General features: G+C 43.4%; 2 protein-coding genes across 2 annotated transcripts in view; both read right to left on the bottom strand.

The window, feature by feature from the left end:
- Window positions 1-6,873, bottom strand: part of LOC126395824 (breakpoint cluster region protein-like) — a 125,273-nt gene extending 118,400 nt beyond the window's left edge. The window contains exon 1 of the mRNA XM_050053562.1: window positions 4,398-6,873. Within this exon, the coding sequence (XP_049909519.1) occupies window positions 4,398-6,024 (1,627 nt within the window). The 5' untranslated portion in view covers window positions 6,025-6,873. The remainder of the gene's footprint in view (window positions 1-4,397) is intronic.
- A 3,675-nt stretch (window positions 6,874-10,548) lies between these two features.
- The window catches only part of atp2a2b (ATPase sarcoplasmic/endoplasmic reticulum Ca2+ transporting 2b), a 28,493-nt gene continuing 16,698 nt past the window's right edge, over window positions 10,549-22,343 (bottom strand). The window contains exons 7-23 of the mRNA XM_050053567.1: window positions 21,727-21,812; window positions 21,044-21,199; window positions 20,770-20,911; window positions 20,310-20,476; window positions 16,624-16,712; window positions 16,281-16,383; window positions 16,047-16,178; window positions 15,828-15,947; window positions 15,370-15,588; window positions 15,071-15,194; window positions 14,680-14,891; window positions 14,251-14,471; window positions 13,938-14,140; window positions 13,513-13,598; window positions 12,656-12,789; window positions 12,284-12,401; window positions 10,549-12,124 (exon numbers count right to left, since the gene is read on the bottom strand). Of these exons, the coding sequence (XP_049909524.1) occupies window positions 11,852-12,124; window positions 12,284-12,401; window positions 12,656-12,789; window positions 13,513-13,598; window positions 13,938-14,140; window positions 14,251-14,471; window positions 14,680-14,891; window positions 15,071-15,194; window positions 15,370-15,588; window positions 15,828-15,947; window positions 16,047-16,178; window positions 16,281-16,383; window positions 16,624-16,712; window positions 20,310-20,476; window positions 20,770-20,911; window positions 21,044-21,199; window positions 21,727-21,812 (2,585 nt within the window). The 3' untranslated portion in view covers window positions 10,549-11,851. The remainder of the gene's footprint in view (window positions 12,125-12,283; window positions 12,402-12,655; window positions 12,790-13,512; window positions 13,599-13,937; window positions 14,141-14,250; window positions 14,472-14,679; window positions 14,892-15,070; window positions 15,195-15,369; window positions 15,589-15,827; window positions 15,948-16,046; window positions 16,179-16,280; window positions 16,384-16,623; window positions 16,713-20,309; window positions 20,477-20,769; window positions 20,912-21,043; window positions 21,200-21,726; window positions 21,813-22,343) is intronic.

Below are 22,343 nucleotides of genomic sequence, written 5' to 3'. Positions count from 1 at the left end.
GAGGGAAACTTTCCAAATCCATATTCTTTATTAAATAAGAATTTTCTTCACTTTCACAGAGGAAGAGATGACGAATTGAGTCATGGCGACGTTAAAGAGATTTGTCAGTCGTCTAACTCGGCATGAATGCTTGACGTAACACTGCGGCGCTCATGTTTGTTCAGTTCAGTTCAAAAATGAGAAGTTGGCAGCTGAAGGTTGTGCCTCCGAACATGTTTTAGCTTTACCTTGCCAAGCGTCTCTGCTTTCCCACCGAACGACACTCGAGGGAGATATCTCTATTTTAATCTTTCGCTCAGTTTGTCTGTCGTAGTCACAAAGACAAACTCGGCTCAGCATGTCAACTTTTCATCCTGAAACCCTCCCCAACATTAAATAAACAAAACACACCATGAGGCAATTACGACTGTTGTTGGCATGCAGAGAAGAGAGGAGAAGTAATCACTATAGATCAGAACGACTCCTCCAGACTCGGGTCAACCGCCGGCACGAAACATCCTACTGTACCTGAACACATACGTGCACACCTATTGCTGAAGGCAGCCTCAAGGTATAAGAGTAAACATCAAGTGTGTGTGTGTCTTTGTGTGTGAGCCAGAGTCTGTGCGTTTCTGTTACGCAACGGGAGAGTTCTTCCCATCTGTGCCTCTCTGCAGCCCCCGCATCCCTGACCAATGAAGCGAGAAACGACAGCTCTGCCTTGCACTCTGCCTCCCTCAGTCTCCCTCAAAACACCGTCCCACTCTTCATTATTATCATCAGCCGCCCACCAAAAACACATTCGTCTTCCCTTACTATCCTCTCCACGCTCCGCTCCGCTCCCGTCGGCTGAAACTACACACCGCCGGGGCCCCCGAAATGATGCAATATTCATCGTTATCACCACCTTCTCTGGCAACATCACGCCCGTCTGCCCTCGGCTTAAACCCCGACTAGAAAACAAAACCACTCCGCAGGGTGTCTAACCAACATTTTTACTTCTTATGCTCAAAGTCCAGATTATCCCACTAAATGCATCGCTGTCTGTAACCCCCCCGCCCCCTCCTCCAACCAGTCCTCCATCTCCATCCCTGCTCTTCCGGCTCGCCTCACTCCCCACAGGGCTCACTGTTGTGGAAAAGATATTAAAACAAAGAGAGCAGACAGTGCAGCGATAATCCTAAACATAGCAGCTGGGGAATTAGCTGGCCATTTGCTGGGGACTCGCTATCTGCTAACTGTGCACAATCTTAATTGCTGTTAGAGCTACAAATGTTAGCATAATTGTCGATGGTGTTTGCCTGTTAGTTGTCATCAGGGAGGGAATAGTAATTAAACAGAGATGTCTTTCACTTTCACTGCAAATATGCATGAGGTGGTTTTCCGGACTGGATGGGACCCTGCAGTTTGATGGTCGCATCCGGTCTGGAAAAACATTTTAGATGATTCCACCAGGGCCACTGTGTCAGTGGTTCTATTCAAATAAATGAATTATAGATGCACAGAGACCTGCTCGCTGTTCAGGATATTTAGGCGATGAGCGGCATCAGGTTTCAGACAGTAATGCTACCCAGAATGATGACAGTAATGTCTTTGGCCCTGTATCACATATAACAACAGCATAACATTAATCATATTAGGCCTTCACATCATTTAAATTAGCTTTCAGCTTACACTCTTTCTTTACCTTAGAAATGGCTGAAATGGCTAGCTAAAGTATTTATACATCAAAAAGATGCTGAAAACTCTGCAGCTCGACTATCAACCAGAACCAAGAAGAGAGCTCCTCTCTACTGGCTTCCTGTAACATTCAGAATTGATTTCAAGGTCCTTCTCCTTATATACAAAGCCCTAAATGGTCTCAGACCAAGCTACATTGCCAAATCCCTTGTTGAGTATTTGCCCTATATAGCCGAACTATCCGCGGAGGTCTCTTCCTCTCCAAAACAAACAGAATGGGTGATTTAAACCAGTAAAAACACTACATAAAGCAGTTTCACATCAGAAAAATCGATGTGTTTCAGACGGTGCTCATTGCGGAGGGACTTTTAACTATGGTGGATGATACGAAAACACAAATGACCCTACGTAGAGACAGTGTTTGGTTCGTCTGTTGTGGGCAACTGTGGAAACTAGGGCTGCAACTAACGATTATTTTCATTGTCGATTAATCTGTCGATTATTTCTTCGATTAGTCGACTAATCATTTTATCAAAAAATGTGTTAAAATGTTGAAAAATGTCGGTCTGTTTCTCCCAAACCTCAAAATTATGTCATCTAATGTCTTGTTTCGTACTCAAACCAAAGGGTTTTAGTTCACCGTTATGGGAGAGTGTGTAAAGCTGCCAATATTTCAACATAAGAAGCTGCAATAAGAGTATTTTGGGGTACTTTTATAGTACTTTTCTATGAAAAATGACTCAAACCGATTAGTCGATTACTAAAATAGTTACCGATTATTTTAATAGTCGATTAGTCATCGATTAGTCGATGCAGCCCTAGTGGAAACATGGCGGTGCAGCATGGCGATCCCCGTAGACTAGGACCCACTCCTGATGTAGATATAGACAGCTCATTCTGAGGTAACAAAAACATGGCGTTTCTTATTTTCAGGTGATTATAAACTAAAGTAGTGGTTCCCAACTGGTCCAGCCACAGGGTCCAGATTTCTCTTTAGTCATTAGTTCAAGGTCCATACAGTTTACGACTAGTTTGCGGTCTGTCAAGTCGCTGTCAGCTACTCACCTACTCTACAGCAAGAAACGGCACCTAAAAATAAAAGTTATGTGCTGGAAATTCAGTGTTTTTAAAAATATAGTGTGTTTTTTGTCTTTGTCTTTTGCACTTGTGGTCCAATCAGAATGGACATGTGACCCCTAAATCCTACATACTGGACCTTTAACTAGCTATGACTAACGTGATACAGGCCTGAAACTGAGACTTTTTACACGTAGCACTGCTGCAATTCTTTTAAAATGTCATATTTTATTTGTTTTTATGATTTATGATTTATAGTTTTGCTGATATTAAGTTATAATGCCTTCTAAGTATGTTTTTTCCATCTTATTTTTTAAGTTTAATTGTATTTAAATGTCCTTTTATATTGAATTGCCTTGTTGGCCTGTTTAAGGTTCATTCTGTCTGTTAAAATGGGAAGCACATGGTGCATGTAATTCCCTTATCGTAAAGCACTTTGTGTTGCATTCCTTGTATGAAAGGTGCTTTATAAATAAAGTTTATTACTATTATTATCATTATCTTTCAGTGCTCTAATTCTCCCCCTGCATGTAATACTCCAGTTCCCTCTCTGTCTCTTTCCCATTCACTATCCGACTACCTCTTCCCCTCCTTCCACTTCATCCTGGCACTAGAGCAGGCGTGTGATGCCTTGACCCTGCTGCCTGTCTGCTCCAGCTGGGCGCCAGCACCAAATCTGTTACAATACAGTGGGCGCTAAAACACACTTCCAACAGCAGCAAACCAGAGAGAGACAACAAGCAGAAATGTGCAGGCTAACAGCACCTCGGTAAACAACACTCACTGACTAAAAATGATGTCAAATATTTGAACTACCCGAGCAGTGTTTGGTTTCACATCTTGTGAGCTGGCACCGCCTCTGCAGTGGAAACTTCAGCGAGGAATTACAGCAACCTAAGCCCTCTTAATGTGCTCCTTTGAGCAACACGCTCCACTGTTGTTAGGCTTGAGCCTGACAGCCAAAGTTAGCCGCTGCCCAGTGAGCTCCAGGCTGCACATCTATCTGCTACAGGTACTGTGGCTCCAAGGCTGCAATTAAGTAGTTAGGGTTACTGCACAGAATGGTTTGAGGAGAGAATTTCTTTTGTGCTAAAAGCTGGTGAGGAGTTCCAGCCGGAGGTTCAGGGGATTGTTTTCTACTCTGTAGAAGCCAAACGAGAGACAGACATGCAGACAGACACCTGTGATTGGAATTCCATACTCAGAGCCGGAGGAGTCGTCTGAAAGAGGCTAGACCTGCAGCTTCAACCCAGACTGACCGCATTTATTGTTCACCCACCCGCCTGACATTCCAAGAATAAGCAGAGGTGGATCTTTCATCTGTCTCCCACACGGGGCCGTCCAAAGAACACACAGTCCTGCGTGTTGGCTCGCACACACACACACACACACACACTATCACGCCCGTAATATCAATCACGTCAACATTTGGCTGCTTTGTGGTTTTAAGAGGAAAGACGTGAGGAAGAGGTGAAAAATGCAGAAGAAGAGATGCCAACACATGAGTAGAATTACACTCATTCACTCAGGCTTTCATTCATTCCTCCTCCCACACACTCATCCAGCCACACTGCTCCTGCACAGGGTCTGAAATGTGCTTTACACTCCAGCCCACCTGCTCCCCACCAGCACACAGATTAGAGACAGCAGCCACCACTCACCTAGGTGGTCTCCATGGTAACTGTTGTCATGGGACGTTCTGCCGTGGGGCACGAGGTCATGATGGGCAGCAGGTGGCCAGATTTGACCGGTCTTGCGAACGCTCACAATAGTGGCCTCAGACATGACCACGTGGCCTCCCTGCTGCCGGTGGTGACGCTTCTGGGACTGCGGTGTCGGAGGGCTGCTGCTGTCAAACGAGTGCTGCGAGTTCTGGGAGTTTTGGGACGGCGAGCGGCTCTTCTCTCTAAATGGTCGGCGGAAGGCCGTGGTGGGACTGGGTGAGACGTGGCTGGACTGACCTGACGAGAAGTCCTCCTCGCTGGACGTCAGGTTCTCGTTGGAGCTGCAGTCCGGCGTGTAGCCGCCACCTCCACCGACATCCTCGAAGCTCCCCGGGGAGTAGGAACGGCGTGGCCAGGTCAGGAGGTGGTCATCGCCTCCTCCAATGTCTCTCATTGTGACTCCACTACCACTACCACTTCCACTTCCACCACCACCTCTCCCATCTCCGCCACCACCTTCACCCATCATCACCCCGCCAACGTAGACACTGGAGTACGCCTGGAACTCGGACGGCTGCCAAGGAGGTGGTGGAGGTTTGCCACCGTTGGCCCTCCCTGAGTGTCGCTGGTTGGGTTCCCCATCTTCATATTCAGCATCATAGCCACAGGTGCTCTCAGTAGACCGGCCTCTGTACACCGGCCTAGCGCGGAGCTCCCCCGCCACTGTGGCGAGGTTACCTGGGAGGGAGTGAAGAGACCTCTTCCGCTCCATCTGCATGGCCTGGCTGCCCAGTGAGCTGATCTTGTCTGACACATCCCGGTCGTTGACCCTGATCAGACCCCTCTCATGGTGGAATTCCATGTTAGAGTAGAATGGCGGCGGCGGTGGCGGCAGCTGCTTCTCCTGGCCCTTTGCTACATCCCCCGCCGAGTGAGAGTTGGCCCGTTTGATCCTCTCGAAGTTGGACCTGAGAGCTGCCACGCCAAGCCCCATCCCCATCTTGTCTTTGGGGTCAGAGGGCAGGTCCTTCTCTGTGGGTGGCACATTGAGCCTGCGGGGCGACACGGAGATACCACCTCTCTGCTTGGATGGGGAGAGGCCGTCGAGGTTGTCGCAGGATGTTGACTCAGCCTGCTGGGGGACCTCAAAGGCTGACTCCAGGCCATCTCCGTGGGAGGCAGACTTCCTGGCTGGTGGAGGCCTGGGTTTAGATCTGCCAGCTCCGTCTCCAAGAGGCTGATAGCGGCTTCTATCCATACTACCACCTCCATACCCTCCACCAACCACTCCTACTCCAACTCCACCAGTCTCCTGCATGTGCGGCTGCTGGGACTGGCACTCTGCGCCCTGTGTGGCCGCAGGGTCCATCCCTTCGCCCAGAGGCGTCTTCCTGAAGCCCCACCGCTGCTTATCATAGCTCTTCCTCTCCTTGGCCAGGAGGGTCTGCAGGTAGATCATACGGAAACGCTCCTTGTTCACCTCCTGCTCCAGGCGCCTGATGGACGCTTTGCACTTCTCCAGCTCCTGCTCGATGCCACCAACAGATCGCAGCTCCATTTTGGGGGGCTCGGACTCGGGGAACTGCGCTTTCCACGCCTCGATGAATCCAACCGGTTCCACCATATTGTGCCTAATCTATCTCTGTGATCGACCCCGGCGCGCACACGCTGGAGAATCACACCAAGGGCGCACGGTTTGGCCCCTTATTTCCCAGTCCTGTTCTCCACTGAATCCTTCTCGACAACAATGGCCACTTACAGTTAGAAAGCAGTGTTTAAAACAGGCCTTTAGGTAATCCGTTCACACACACGCAGTCTAATTGCTGACACTTGTCGTGGGCTGCGCAGATGCAACAATACATCCCAGTGTGAACAAGAGAAACCGGCTGCTCAGCCACTGGAATAACTGGGAATGTGCGGGGCATGAATAGGAATAAAAAGCTGCAGTCTCTCTCATGCATTATTCCAGAATAGGACACTTTGAGAAGATTTTTTTTTCTTTTAAATCTCAGCCTCGACACAATGACAGCATCTGTCCTCGCAGGGTGACACGGGGATCTGGCTCCCACAGAGAGAAAGAAGAAAGTGTGTTAATCCTGCGTGGGTTTACTCACTGTCTCCGTCTACTATTCCGGGTTTAGCAGGTCCGTTCACTCTGCCCCATTCATGTAAGCGTAATCCCAGGTGCTGCTGCTGCTCCACACCAGGCGCCTTTGTACCAGCAGCGCTCAAGGAGAAAGGAGAAAAAGCGCAAATCACAAGCGACGACAACATCTGAGTTTCTTAGAGCGCGCGGCTGAGCGGTGAGATCCGGTGTGAGTGGAATCACTGCGTCGTTATCCCATTGTTCTCCACGGTACATATGTGGTATTGTTGATTATTTTTCCCCTGTTCTTTTCCAGGTTTATCCCGTTTCTTGGGCCGTGATGGTGCCGCCGCTGTGTGCGCTCCCATCTCAGGCCAGCAACACTGGAGGGCTGCAGGAATGGGAGGGACCAGAGTGACAGGGAGCCTGCTGGTTAAAGAGACAGAGCAGGGATGCAGCCTCCTCCTCAGCTCATTACTGATCCAGGCGTGTTTTATGGATGTAAGAGTCAACTGCTGAAACTTATTTTCACATCTTAAGTTTTAAGAGAATATTTTGCATCAGCACCACAGACCTCATTATTCTGGAAAACCCACACACATGTATTTCACTGCATTATTACTGGTTTCTTTCTTGGCTGCACATTCAGATCCACAGAGCCTAGAAATCATAGACTGCCACAGATACAGGTTTTAACATTGCCTTTTAAATGTCCTTTAAACCAGTAAGCTATCAATTCTTCCATTATTTTGCTAATGCACATTTTATTTAAAGTTAATAATCAGAATAATTTGATCACATTACTCCTCCTGGGTTCCTTTAAAAGCTGGTGGCTGTACCTGTCAAGCAGGTGTTACAGAACATACACGAGTGCTGCTGGGATCTTTAACTCAACGCTGCCACCCAGTGGAGGAATGTCATACTACTGTACACACATCTGGTGCTCCATGGTACAGAAGCGAAGTCCAGTGAAAAAATCTTTTATCTGAATTAACACGATCATTATCTCAGTTATTAAAAAGTTGACATGGAAAAAAAAATCTTTATTGTTTTTTCTGAATTTAACGAGATTATCTCAGATCATCTCATTATTTCAGAAAAACAAGAGTAGGCCTTGAATGTTTTCTTCATGAAACATTCTCTTCTCCTCAATGATTTTTTTCCTCATAATTCTGGGATTAATTTAATACAGAAAAACAATGTGGTTTTTTTTGTCTTTTTATCTTATTTTTTCAAATGAAATATCTTCTCAGAATACTGGGATAATAATCTCATGAATTAAATTTTTTTTTACATGAAAAGTTTTCTCATAATTACAGAACAGTCACACAACAATTGTGTTGATTCAGAAGAAATTTTGTTCTTCCATGAAAACTTTTCCTATTAATCAGATAGTTTTTCTTTAAAAAAGTTTTTTTTCCATATAGCTAATAGCCTTGTTAATTCAGAAAAATAAACAGATTTTTTCCTTCCATTATTATTATTATTTTTAATTTATTTTGTTTTCATAATTCTGAGATAATAAAAACAAGTTTATTTTAGCAGTTTTTTAAAAGTTAAATCTTTCAGGATACCATGATAATGCTCTTGTTAATTCAGTGAAAGAATTTTGTTCATTATTTCTTTTCTCATAATTCTTTCTTTCCTCAGCAGGGACTGGTTCTCTGACACACTGAGCAACAACAATTATAATAGAAAAATATGCAGATTTCTTTCCTTCCATTAATTTTTTCTTATAATTTTGAGATAATTTGATACAGAAAAACAAGAACAATCTTTTCTCAGAATACTGGCATAATAATCTTCCTAATTCACGTTAATTCAGATTTTTTTTTTTCATAAAAACTTTTCTCATAAATCTGAGATAATAATCTCTGTATTTCAGAAAAATAAGGGCTTTTGTTAAATGAAAGTTTTTCTCATAATTCCAAGGCACTTGATTTTTTTTTCCATTAAGTTTTCTCACAAAATTTGAGATAACAACTTCATCAATTCAAAGAAACAAGCACTCTTTATTCATGAAAGTGTTTGATATAATTCTGAGATAATAATCTTGTCAAACCAGAAAAACAGGGCATTTTTCCCTTAATGTGAATTCATTACACTTTCATACTATGTTGACATCAATGTCACCACTCTTTGAGGGCTTTATAAAAGATCTTAGTGTAGATCTTTGCTGAATAGTTAACCCAGTGGTACTGATGTTTTTAATCCCATAAATGACTAATTTTGTGAAAGTGACAAAACAACATGAAAGAATGCAAAACGACACAGTTGAAATACTATATTGTTTTATTTACCTGAAACCACAACCTCAGTAATGCATGTACAACCATTATTACTCATCAATAATGATCGTCTTTTTACATATGGTTAATATTGTTCTTCGACCAGGTGTCGCTGAGGGGACAGCACGGGCCCCCTCACATTAGATCACAGTTTTACAGCAGTTGATAAAGATACATGATGATAATTATAATAATAATAATAGTAGTAGTAACGCAGATGCAATAAGAAAACAGGAGAACACTGTTGTATTGCAGGATTACCAATGAATCAAAGTGTTAGTCTGTTGCCCTCATTGCAAAGGACTACCTCATCAGAAAGTAAATGAGTCAGTGATCGGCCTACAGTACCTGTCGGAGGGGAGAAATCAACGTTTAAAAAACTCAAGTAGAGCACAGTCAAGTTCAGCATGAGTCACTTCTCCATGTCTTCTATTGTGCAAATTACCCAAACCGTTACAATAAAAACAGTGATTTACATATCTATGATATATCCATCTTAAAACCATCTTAATATGTCATTTGAGTATCATACATTAGAATCTATAAATACAAATCGCAAAGCCTACGTACAGCTGGAACGCATGCATGAATGTTTTGTACACTGATGTACAGCTAAGACCGTTAGACCCGGTGTTTTAAAGATTCTCTACGTGACGAGCTACCATGGAAGTCAGAAACAAGTTCTTCATGCAAGAAGGAACATCGAGGGCGTCGAAAACTCTCCCTGCACACAAAACTGGAATAGTGTCATATTGATATAGCATCTGCACACAGAGGTATAAGTGTATTAAGAAGTGTGTGTGTGTGTGTGTTTAAGTACATGTATTTTGGTCTTATTACTGTGAAACGTCCTTTTTTTTCTTTAAATCTGTGCAAGGGTACACACATACTGCTGGTCGTCATGGTGTCTGAGGTGTGTGGAGTAAGAGTGAGCGCACATGCTGGACGGTAGGGTGACTCCAGCCTCGGAGCCCACTCTTACAAATGTGCGAAGCTTTTATGAGAGCCAACCTAGAAGGGAGAAGGAAAAAACATTAGTACAAAAGAAAGATTGCAATTTTAAAATCAATTTTTCTACCAAAGAACTAAGACGACAGGTATTGATTTTGTGAATATAGGCATGTGTCAGAGCGGTGAACAGATCAGCACACAGTGACATTCACAATGGTGGAATGTGGTTGACATTGACACCGCATCAAGACGAGGAAGAACTACATTTACAACTCAAAATGCTTCTTTTAAATGGTGGAATGTTCCTTTAAAACTGCCCTTTTGTTTCTTTAAATTCTACTGTGTTGAATTGTATTTGGTGGAGTGTGACAAAAAAAAAAAGCAAATGGATACTCACTCTAGTGACAGGGGAGCCAATGGAAGGCATTGAGGAAGAAAAGCACACAGTTGTAAGTGGAACACAAACACACGGTGCGAACAAACCCAGGCATCTACCCAAAAAACATGCTTTAGATTTCCTCACACAAAGTAATGCTTAAGATCAGTGCGGTCGACTGTGTGGGCTGAGATCCAACATGTGTACACTACCAGAGTGTGTCACGCCCAGAGCAAACTAAGACCTCCAGATATTAAAGCCTGTAAGAGTCACATATACACAAATCTGTCGCTGCTCTCCCGTCATGTTGTGCCAAGGACACCGGAGCATTCATATGTCTGAAATGATTTGTATTCAAGTATTAAATGCACATACAAAAAAACACTGGATATGAATCATGTCCATAATTGGCCTCGTTAAATAAAGACAGAAAACACTTTGATTCAAAGGGTTTATGAGTGTATTTTTCTTTGACGTAAAAAAAAAAAACAACATTTTGGGTTCTTATTTCCAAGATCATTTTGGAGTTGTGTATTAGTATTTATTTCTTAGGATTCTTAACATCACTGTCCTTTGAATCAAACAGCATGGAGTTCTGTCTCCAAAGCAAAACACAAATAAAGTTAATGAGAGTCAAAAAAAAAAAAAATCAACACAAACAAAATATATCCTTAAAAATGTTAGAGGGAAGGAAAATTTTGTTCTTTGTTTTCTGCACAAGCAAATAGGGGCACACCTCGGATGTTACGCTGTAGCAAGACCGTTTCGGAAAAGCATCTAGAGATGAGCAAAACAAAATTTATCATATTGAGGTAGCTGTGCTCTGCCCAGTGCAGAAAAACTGGCTTATTTTCAAATCATTACAGTAAAAAAAAAAAAAAATCCATGAGGTTTATTTATACTCCAACATGAAGGAGGGGGGGGGACATACACATTAAATTAGGGATGAGAAACCACATACAGTTCATGCTTGGTCACAGGACATGCGGCTTTTGTTTGTCATGATATTTTTTTTCTTTTTGTTTAAGCGGAGCATTCGAATGTTCACTCCCAAACCTTTCCCCCCGTCCTGGTCTGCCACACGGAGCTTGTCCTCTCTGAAAGAGCTCTGAGTTTATACTGAAGACACAATGGTAAACATGTGAAAATAAATGAAGGCGGTATGTCTAAGCCACGCTGGTCAAACAATTGACAAAGCCATAAAAAAAGTTGCATAAAATTCAATCTCTATACAGATCAATGGGCTTCTTGGATTACTTTCATGACGAGGGAAGCGAAACAAAATGCTGCTGTTACTGTAGTGACATGAGACAAATGTTCCCCAAATCATTAAAAATAAAAACCTTCAAGGCAATATTGACAATAATAATAATAATAATAAAAAAAAAACTGGCAACAGTATATTTTCTTTCAAACCAGCAACAAAGTCCACAGCTACGGGAGTGATGGTCTTCTAACACTCGCATTTAAAGCCTCACCCACTCAAAAAGCCGTTCCCAACTCAAACCAGGTGACTTCTTAATGTTAACATTATATTAATTGTTACGTTTTCATGTGTTAAAGTTGGTCCTTCTCGTACACACACGCGATAGGCACGCACAAGTACACACGCTAACTCTACAAACACGCACGCACGCAAGCTATGCACATGTAAGGAAGGCAGAGAGGGAAGAGGGAGAGGACAGAGGGAGGTGATGGCGGTGGGGGCAGGGGGAGGAAATGGAAAGAGTCGAGGTTGTGCTCAAGTCAGTCAGGACCAGAACATGTCGGCCAAGTTAGTGTCGGAGCTGTAGATCCAGAGGACCAAGGGGAGGGAGATGGCCACGAAGGGCCAGGAGATGCCCTCCATGCATGCAGACAGGCAGCAGCTTTTGCAGCTGGCGGGCTTCTCCAGTTCTTTACCGGGCTCCAGGTAGTTCCTGGCGGCAAACTTGAGCATCTCGTCAAGTAGTATGACAGGCAGTGAGATCTTTAGCACCATCAGCCACTGTGTCAGATTCAGGGGGGTGATCTGGAAGATAATCTGAGAGGAAGCACACAAGACATATGTCAAACTCTGGTTCAGTCTCAGGCACAGATCGGACTTGATCACGATTTGAGCCGAATAACCGACAACATTTCTTGTGTTACTCATTCCACAGTATCACATTCTCTGTGTCAAACTAAAGGAAATATTTCTCACAGGAAGAGGCTCCACGTAGAGGATGAGGAAGTGCAGGGACATGGAGAGGCAGATGGCTCCCAGCAGCCACACGTTCTCCCAGGGAGGCATCCTCAGCAGGGACTGGTTCTCTGACACACTGAGCAACAACAAAGACAAACGGACATGTTTGTTAGAAACTTGCACACTGACTTCAGAGCCAAAACTAACAAATACTGCACTGTATGTTTATCATTCCACATAAAACACACTGGTTGTGTGTGAAAGTTGAAGTTAAGTTGGCCACAGAGAGCATTATCTGAGGAAAAAGATGATAGCTTTTGTTTAAGTGGACTAAAACAAATCATTTCGAACATGTTAGACCTGCTGTGAGGACGCCTTGCTCAGACTCACCTGTTCAGGGCATTGCACATCTCGATAGTGACCAGCACAGACAGAGCCATGGTCATAGGGTAAGGGGACTCAAACACTTTACAGTCCAGATCCGTAAAGTCTGGATTCTCTGGACCACACTGCAGGAAGTGGCTCTGGAAGAGAGAGAGAGAATACCAATTAAAGGTAGCAGCAGATAAAATCTAAATGTTACTGTTGAAGTGTGTTTAATCTAGGGACACGTGCGATCAGACGTCTAAACGATTAAACGTCCGCCCCCTTGGTAGTCGGACCCAGAACTATTAGTTAGTTAAACCTATTAGTATTCATGTACGAGGAGGCTTAACTGTCGTGCAGCTGCCCGCCACTAGTGGGCGCTACAGAGCCGTCAGACAGCACCCCCCCTCCCCGCAGTAATGCTCCAGTAGACTGGAGTTTTAAAACAGCATGGCGGGAAATAAGAGAGATGTCCTCGCGCAAAACCAGCGCTGTGTGGCAGTACTTTGATCTAAAAAATGAATTCAGCAGCAATTCATCTTTTTGAGATGTTATATTATTTGATAACTTTAAGTGGTTAACTTTTGACTGAGTTGCCGTCATGTTCACATAACACGCAAAGTGTCTCGTACTTCAGCAGCATTTAAAAATCCAACATGGTTGCTGAGGATTGTGATTAAAGGCTTCAAAGGGCTCTTAATACACACAATATTTGTTGGGACAATGTTTCAAATGCTTAATTTTGACTGTTTTCTGAGTGTTTTCCTTTTTTTAGACGGGTCGACTAGTCTTAATTAAAATTTTCATTTAGTCGACAGGGAAATTAGTCGCCAGGAACATCCCTACAGTGTGACAGTAGTTGTTTGGCTGTTAATTCATACCAGCTGGTAAAAAGTGATCCTTGGACCATCCTCAGCAGCAACAAACCACCACGCAGCAGCACCAACGGTGGCAGCACCAACATAACCTGGGGATCAAACAAAAAACATATCACTCAGATACACACACATAATGATACAGATGTCTGGTTTTTAAATCCAAGATGAACGCAAACTGCAATTAGACGTGTGTTTTCTAATGTCTACCTAAACTAACTTTACTTTCACATCCTGTCAGGGTTCAGTGTGCAGTGATGCCTCCTCAAGTTTTCTATCAGCACTTTTGTACAAACAATAGTGGACACAAAAGAATATCAGCAGGCTCCTTAAATACCAGTTAATGTTTGGCGATTTTGTTTCCCCCAGATTCTCTGGCGTTGAGTCGACCCAGTGAAGAACAGAAACATACACATGCTGCAAACACTTACATCCAATGGCTAGGTATCTGAAGAAGAGCCATCCAGAGATGAGGGGCTCGCGGGCGTTGCGTGGCGGCTTGCTCATGATGTCCAAGTCTGGTGGGTTGAAGCCCAGAGCAGTGGCGGGCAAACCATCGGTCACCAGGTTGACCCAGAGCAGCTGAACAGGGATAAGGGCTTCAGGGAATCCAAGAGCTGCAGTCAGGAAGATGCTGCACACAAGAGAAGCATGATTATGATTCTGACAGAGTGAAATAAATTGGTGTTGACTGAGGTTTTGTGTGTATTTCAGAGAGACTGTGCATAAACGAGTCATACTTACCAGACAACTTCGCCCACATTTGAAGAGATGAGGTATCTGATGAACTGCTTCATGTTGTTATAAATGGCTCTGCCTTCCTCCACTGCAGCTACGATGGTGGAAAAGTTGTCATCGGCCAGCACCATCTCAGAGGCGGTCTTGGCCACAGCTGTGCCTGAGCCCATGGCAATACCAATCTCAGCCTTCTTTAGAGCTGGAGCGTCATTGACTCCATCACCAGTCTGAGGGGAGAGCAAAAACCACAGCAGGAAATTAGGAAGCATTATTTTACAGTGTGTAATAAATTTCCACTTGGTGACCGCTGATTTTATTTGATTTTATTTCAAGATCATTTTGGTTTGGAGGAAATTGTTCATGTTTAAAAAAGAATAAACTAACAGATGGTAGATAATAACATTTTATGGGCGAGGCCAGAGGGCCTTTTCTTACCATAGCTGTAATTTCATCGTAGGACTGCAGGTACTCAACAATCTTGGACTTGTGTGAAGGCTCGACACGGGCAAAGCAGCGGGCCTTGACCACGGCATCTCTCTGTGCAGCAGGCGACAGATCATCAAACTCTCGGCCAGTGAAAGCCATGCTGGAAACATCATCATCCTCTCCGAAAATACCAATGCGTCTGCAGATAGCCACGGCTGTCCCTGAGATACAAAGAGGGCACATGTACTTGTCAAGCATTCCTGGAATGTGAGTGAGCATCAGAATTATTGTGACTATTTTCCTTTGTGTTTAGTGAAGAATGCTCTATGTCACATTAAAATTAACACTGTTAAAAAGAAGTTAATTTTCTCCCTAAGCAGATGTGACTTTCTCTACGTACCCTTATTGTCTCCAGTGATCATGATTACTCGGATGCCTGCAAGGCGGCAGAGTCGAATAGAGGCTGCCACTTCTGCCCTGGGGGGATCCAGCATGCCCACACAGCCAACAAATGTCAGATCAGTCTAGGTGACAAAACAGAAATAGATGCAACATTCAGACTATTTTCCTTATTCTCACTTAAAACCATCAGACACTGACAGTCAACAACATCACACCTGAAGAGGAACCTAGAAACCAAAAGTGAGACAAAAGCCATAGGAGAAATCATCATCCGTATCAATCCACCCCGGCTCTCACCTCATACTCAATAAAACGAGTGGAGTCCTCCAACGCCAGCTCGTCCTTGCTCATGCGGTGGTCTCGGGTGGCGAGAGCCAGACAGCGCAGGGTGTCCCTGCCAGTTCCATATTCCCTGATCACAGACATTAGCTTTTCCTTGATGCCAGGGGTCAAGGGCACCTTGTTGCTGCCTACACGGATGTGCGTGCACCTGTCAATCACTCCCTCAGGAGCACCCTATGAGTAGGCACAGACAGGGGGATGAGAATACAAAGGAAAGGACAAAACAGTCTGTAAGAGAAACAATCTAAAGAAGCAAAACATCTCATTTTGTAGCATTTTTAGGGACAAATATTTAACATGTTGATAGACAGCTGGTCAATACTATCTAGCAACATCAGCAAAGTCATGTTTTGTATGTCCCCACCTTGGAAAATTCAAACCCAAGAGTGATTCTCACTTTGTCTGTTTCTTACCTTCACAAACATCTTTCCAACAGAGGAACGGGCCTTATTAGCAGTGCAGTACACAGACATGGACTTCCTGTCTCTGGAAAATTCCAGTGTAAACTCTTTCTTCATGAGCTGCTTGATCACCTGGAGATTTAATAAAACACAATGGCAGTTTGTTAGTCGTCTTTCTGCAATTGGTCTCTATTGGTAGGAAATGACTTTATAGAAAAGGAGGTTACGTACAGAATTACAGGCGTTGGCTCTCTCAATCTTGGACAGGCCTTTGACATCTGTATCAAACACATTCATCTTCTCCACCAGGCATGTGAGCGCCGTCTCTGTGGCCTCACCCACCTTCTCATACACACCTTTGGTCTGAACAGACACAGGCAGAGAGACAGGAAAAACCATATAATCAATCTTCATCAGAAAATGTCACAAAAAACATGCAAGGCATGCAAAAGCTTCTCCACCAACCTCATTATAGTCCAGTGAGGAATCATTACAGAGAGCACAGATAGAGGCCAGCTCCACCAAGGCATCATACTGGGAACATCTGACTGGTTTGCCATCATGGAACCTAAACAAAACAGGCGAAGACAGGAAGCAGCAAATGAGCCGGCTGTGCAGATTCCATTAAAAACAAGTTGGGGTTTGTGTTTGTAGCATGATGAAACCCACATGGTTTACATCAAAGCGTTCCAAAATAAATGATCGCATTAGGTTGTAAGGATCCCTTTAAAGTAGTGGGATTGATTTTGTTTTACATACAATATTCTCATCGAATGGCACACAGGCGTATGAGACTGAGAATACTCACACTTCTCCATCTGGGGCATATGTGGAGCCGGTAACGGTGAATTCCTTTAATGAACAGTGGTCACCCTCTGCCTGATCGATGATAAACATCTGGAGACACAAACATTGTAGAGACAAAATATCAGTAATTGACTGTATCATACTATATTATATTTAGGTCTACATGCCAAGAAGAAAAGATGGACAGAAAAAAGCTGAGATTGTAATGGACATAACATCCAGCAGGTGGCAGCGGACCACCATCCACAGGACGGAAACCTTCATATCATGAGTCCGCCTCAACATAAAGCAGAATATAATAATGAAATGCTGAGCTAAAGCAGACGCTGAGCACTCTGGTGGGAAGGGTCCATAAATGTCATCTCACAGCGAGGCAGAAACAGAATTCTTCTTCCGTGTGCAGTCACACTACATGTGTATGAAAGTGAATCACTCGAAGGCGGAAATAGTTTGACCTTGAGTATCCAAACCTTTGGGTAGGGAGGCTGGTTATAGTGTAAGGAGGTTCATGAAAGTTGATTTTCAATTGAGGGTGCAAAGGAAAATTATATTACCCACAAAAATAGCCAAATTAGTATTTTGTTCCTTATCTAAATATAAGAGGTTGTTCTTTTTTTTTCAGGACCAAGGCTAAACCTGAGAAAAAAAGGTAGAAAATAAATGACTAATAGAGGTTTTGAGTCGAAACACTCTCACACTTTCTTACATACAAAGCTACACATTCTGAGGGATACTTGAGGGATGAAAATAGAAGTATCTGAATAAAATGATGAGCTGGCATTATGACTGCACTCCCCTCAGGCACCAGCAAGACTACAAAAAGCAGCGATGTCAGTGGCATCCTTTACAAAACAACAACAAGTATGGAACTGAATTGAGGAGAAACACTCAGTTACTAAGTCCTGCCCTATTTGGACAGGGATGCGTCAAGCAGAAGCTTCTCTGTCATTGACTATAGGCAGCGTCCTATGGTTTCCAAAATGAGCTCTTTCTCATTAGCTTAACATAATATTGACTTTAAGAAAATTCTGCAGGATGAGCAAGGGAAGAGGAGATAGACGAGGAGGGGGGGGGGGGGGGTCTTTCAACACAAGGTCAGTTATGCAACTCTACTGCTGGTTCTGCTGCAAGTGACTAACTACTGCATACTGATCAGCATGCAGCCTGAACAAGAAGGGGGAGGAGAGTAAAATGAGGTGGGGAGACCGGAGGACGAAAACACAAGACCGAGGAGATATGAAGAATAGCACTAAGAAAGATGGAGGGATGGAGCAGAGGGGAGACGTACAATGTCAAAAAATGAGCTGTGAAGCAACACTATACACACTTTGTACGACTAAAATAGGCACTAAATAGGTAATAGTTCATATAGCCTGAAGCTGTTCATGCTCAGAGGGGATGGAAAGATAAATACATACACCTGTGTACAGCTAAGTCCTTCATTATCCGTTATTAGCCATTCAAAGTCAGCAGTGCTTCATTCTATAAAAATCCCTGCTGTCAGCAAAAGGTCATAAGTCTTGCTTTATTCCTCAGTGAGAAGTTTACACTTCAAAAGTTCTCAGTTATCTGGAGCATGGCCAGAACTTGCTCTCTCCATGTATGGCAGCTGTTTTAAAATTCGACTTATTTTTGGAATTTTCTGCCATTTTTCTTCCCGTTCCTATACACTGCAGACGGTGTCACAGTATGGCTGCCCTGTGGAGGATATAGACAGCCATCAAGGGCCATCAGAGTGAATGTCATACCTCTGAACAACTTGAATAGTAATTGTTGTTTCAAGAGAATTTTGGTACTGAAAAATGAGGTCAGGGAAAAGAGCTTTATAAGAGATGGAAAACTCAATTTAATCACTGACAGCTTCAACTCCACAGGGTCCACTGCGTCTTCTGTTTAATTATTATGGTGTGCCACTTAAATATTTTCCCTGATGCGATGCTATTCTGAGGTACAAGAAGAACACTCGTTTCACTCGCTCGCTCTATCTGCAATTAACTCTCAATCAAGTCATCCGGTAAGACACATTGAGCATGTCCTGTCACTGAGTGCTCATTTATCACGCTTTGCTGGTGGGTGTTTTACCTGCTATTCCTTAGCATGGAGTAATTATGGGATGACTGTGGCCAAGTGATCTGATGAAGTCAATACATCACTGACACATGTAGACAAGGCTGCATGAATGGTTATGATGAACAGTTTTTGTCAGAATCCTCAGTCTTGTCATAATGGTCAATTATTTTTGTCTGGTAATTGATCATACAAGACTTTTGTTATAATTATACAATGTGAACTAGTTAGAAGCCGAGTCTGACACTCTCACTTGTTGACATTATTAAGTACAAAACTATTTGCATAGTCACACTGGTTACTATGAAACCATGTAAATATTGTTGGCTATGCTAACAATGTCAACATCATTTTAAGTGAACTGAGCTGGCAGTTGACAGTTAATGAGCTGACTTTAAATGACTGCTTTCAACAATGCTAACAAATAGCCTGTGGGGTAAATACAGGAACCTGAGTAAATATAGGACTTCTGATTCCCAGTTCAATCAAATGAATATAAATCCTTACACCAATAAATGAGATTAACATTCTATTTAGAAAGTACTAACAGTCAGGTACAATTAATAAATCATCACGGAAACCAGAGTTTGCTACGACTTTTATATCAAAACATCAACGAACACCACTAACCACTGATCACGCTTTGAAAACTAACGTTTAGGGTGGTTTTAGGGACAGGCTCACACATGGCCATAGGCAGCAGTGTTAAGCCAGGCAGGGGAAGGCCAAATTCTCTGAAAATGAGCAATCGTCACTATTTTGGTCTTAGCCACTCTATTTCATCATAAACAACCCAGAAATGGGGCTCAAAGTGCAAAATACCTGACTTCTCCTTTAACTTCAATTGTTGTTAGAACATTAGTCAAGATAAGAGATAATGACAAGCTGTGAAATCTTGTTCAACATCTTACTCTAACAGCAGATTCCTGTCGGGTTACACCACAGTCTAGGCGTTTTCGGACCAGAGGAACTTTTTCATAGTACTAAAACCCCCCTTTTTGTTGCGTCCGCACTGCAAGAACTAGAATCGTATTTCTTTGAGCGCCATTTGAAGGGACTTTTATATGTTTTATCCCAGGACAAGAAAAACTATAAGTGACAGAAGTGTACAGTTATTGGTCTGAACATGGTAAGAACACTGTGATCATACAAAGCCAATGCAGCACCAGCGACTGCCATTTTTAAAAATCCATTAGCTGTGTAAACAGCAGACAAAACAAAACAAAAAAAAAAGTAACAAAATAGACAAATGGCCCAACAGTGAAGCCGAGGCTTTACTGAGTATACATGCGACGGTTGGAAAAACAACACGAGTTTAACTTCTTCGTGACTTCAGCGGTCCTATAGTGGTGGGAATGCAAACAGAAGAAAAAGCCCTTGGAGGCAAGTAGTTCGCCAGTGGGCAAGTCCTCTCAGGGACTCCAAAAACACCTTATGATTGCCAAAACTAGCTGGCTAGGTTAGCCCCATCAGAAATCCCTGAAATTAAAATGCAATTCTGCTCTGTATCTAGATCATGATGTGTGTTAATATCAGATTTATCAAAAAAAAAAAAATGCAAATCCCAACACAATCAAGCGTTTTCTGAGGTTTCACTGCTTCTGTCCCTTCTTCTCTTACCCTGCACACAGACATCTGATTGGTGGTGAGCGTGCCGGTCTTGTCAGAGCAGATGACAGATGTACAGCCAAGGGTCTCCACAGATGGCAAACTGCGGACAATGGCATTCTTCTTGGCCATGCGCCGTGTTCCTAAAGCCAGGCAAGTAGTGATGACAGCAGGAAGACCTGAAGAGAAATAGCAACAGAACCACAGAGGAAGAGAGGATTAAAACACACAGCGAGGGAGATGAGGGGTCAGAGGGAAAAAGGGAAACATCCATTTATATTAATTTATTTACTCAAGTGAGCAAAATGCTATCTCGCCTGTCCCTGTATCATGACATATTGAAAAACACCCCATAAAGTAGGCTTTTCCTACCAACTGCTCATGCAGTCTGAATAATGGCACAGCACTGGAAGCTCTCAGAGCAAGAAGCATGTCAAGGGCAACGCTGCACGTGTGTAGCTCTCCAGCTTACCCTCAGGGATAGCAGCAACTGCCAGAGCCACGGCGATCTTGAAGTAGTAGACAGCACCTCGGATCCAGGAGCCTCCGTGGACGGGGTCATTGAAATGTCCGATATTGATGATCCACACAGCGATGCAGATCAGTGTAATGACCTTGGGTTATACAACATTAGATTACACGTAAAGGTCATTAACAGATAACCATAACTGGAATCAACATTATACATGTTGAGGTTGTTTAATCAACATTTTGTACCCAGTGTGAGAAATACTTTAACAAATTACCTTGGATAGCTGCTGTCCGAACTCATCCAGTTTCTGCTGCAGTGGCGTGCGCTCCTGCTCTGTCGATGCCATCTCATCTCGGATTTTGCCAATCTCTGTATTACCACCTGTGGCCACCACCACGCCAACAGCCTTACCAGCTGCAATGTTGGTGCCCTGTCAGGCAGACGTGGAAAGCAGTTAGCAAAAAACAAAACATATTACACATTAGGCTTCTGGCCATAGGGGTAAAACTAGTTTAACAACTATTACGAGAGGTGTCACAGAGACACAGAGGAGGTTCAATATGCAGCAAGTGTCAACATGCAGGACGTCAATGCACTGTGTTCCTCAACATATTTTAGAAACAGTGTAAACTGCCATGGGAGCACATGTGACAGTGTCTTTTGTAGATTAATGGACACCAGCTGTTCCGACATGCACTGTTATTGTATGTTCTCTTGCATGGACGAGACAGAAAAAGGAAAGCTATAAATGGATAATTCAATATTTTCCAAAAGTGCTGTCACTCTCAAAAAAGAAAATGGAAGTGAAGAGGGATGGTGGGATAAAAAACAATAGAGGGAATGAGTAGGAGGATGACAGCAGAGGACTGCTGCTTTTATAGGTGTCGTCAGATGCAAAAACAAAAAATGTAAAATAATACTGAACAGACGACTGAAATCAGCGTGTGAGTCACTCACAGAAAAGAGCATGTTCTTCTTGTCCTGGTTGACAGCCCGCGGGTCAGGCACAGGGTCAGTGTGTTTGATCACAGACACAGACTCTCCTGCGGGAAGCGGAAACAAATGATATGAGAGAGGGAAACAGGGAGAAAGTTTCTACACAGCAGAGAAAAGGGAGGCTTGGTTGACACTTTGGGCAGATATATGTGGAAGAGGCTTTGCAGCTGACTGAGCAGGCCTGACAATTATCAAACACTGCAATGCCACTGCCTTTCAAACCCCATATCTGATGTGTGCTTGCACCGTGTGTGTCTGTGCGTGTAATCAACTGTGCACGGTCTGCACCGTTCTGATTAGAGTAAGGCAAGGAGCGTTTGACAAGCGGTATGGCCATGAATGGGGAAGGGGAGAGAGGAGAAAATAGCTGAAACACTAAAATATCCCACGGAATTTGCTACCAATTAAGGCAGCGGGGAAAGACAAACGACTTAAGGACTTGATTCATGTAAACCTCTTCTCTCGTGCACTATCCATCCCTCGATATTCTAGCCTTCTAATCTTTTACGTCAACACTGCTGTCCCTATTATCTATCCACAGATTCATCCATTTACTTTTCTTCTCATCCACATCACAC

This window comes from Epinephelus moara, chromosome 9 (assembly GCF_006386435.1).
Source record: "Epinephelus moara isolate mb chromosome 9, YSFRI_EMoa_1.0, whole genome shotgun sequence".
NCBI lineage: Eukaryota > Metazoa > Chordata > Actinopteri > Perciformes > Serranidae > Epinephelus > Epinephelus moara.
Note: the sequence above shows the minus strand (reverse complement) of the source record. Positions and strands in the feature narration are given on the sequence as shown.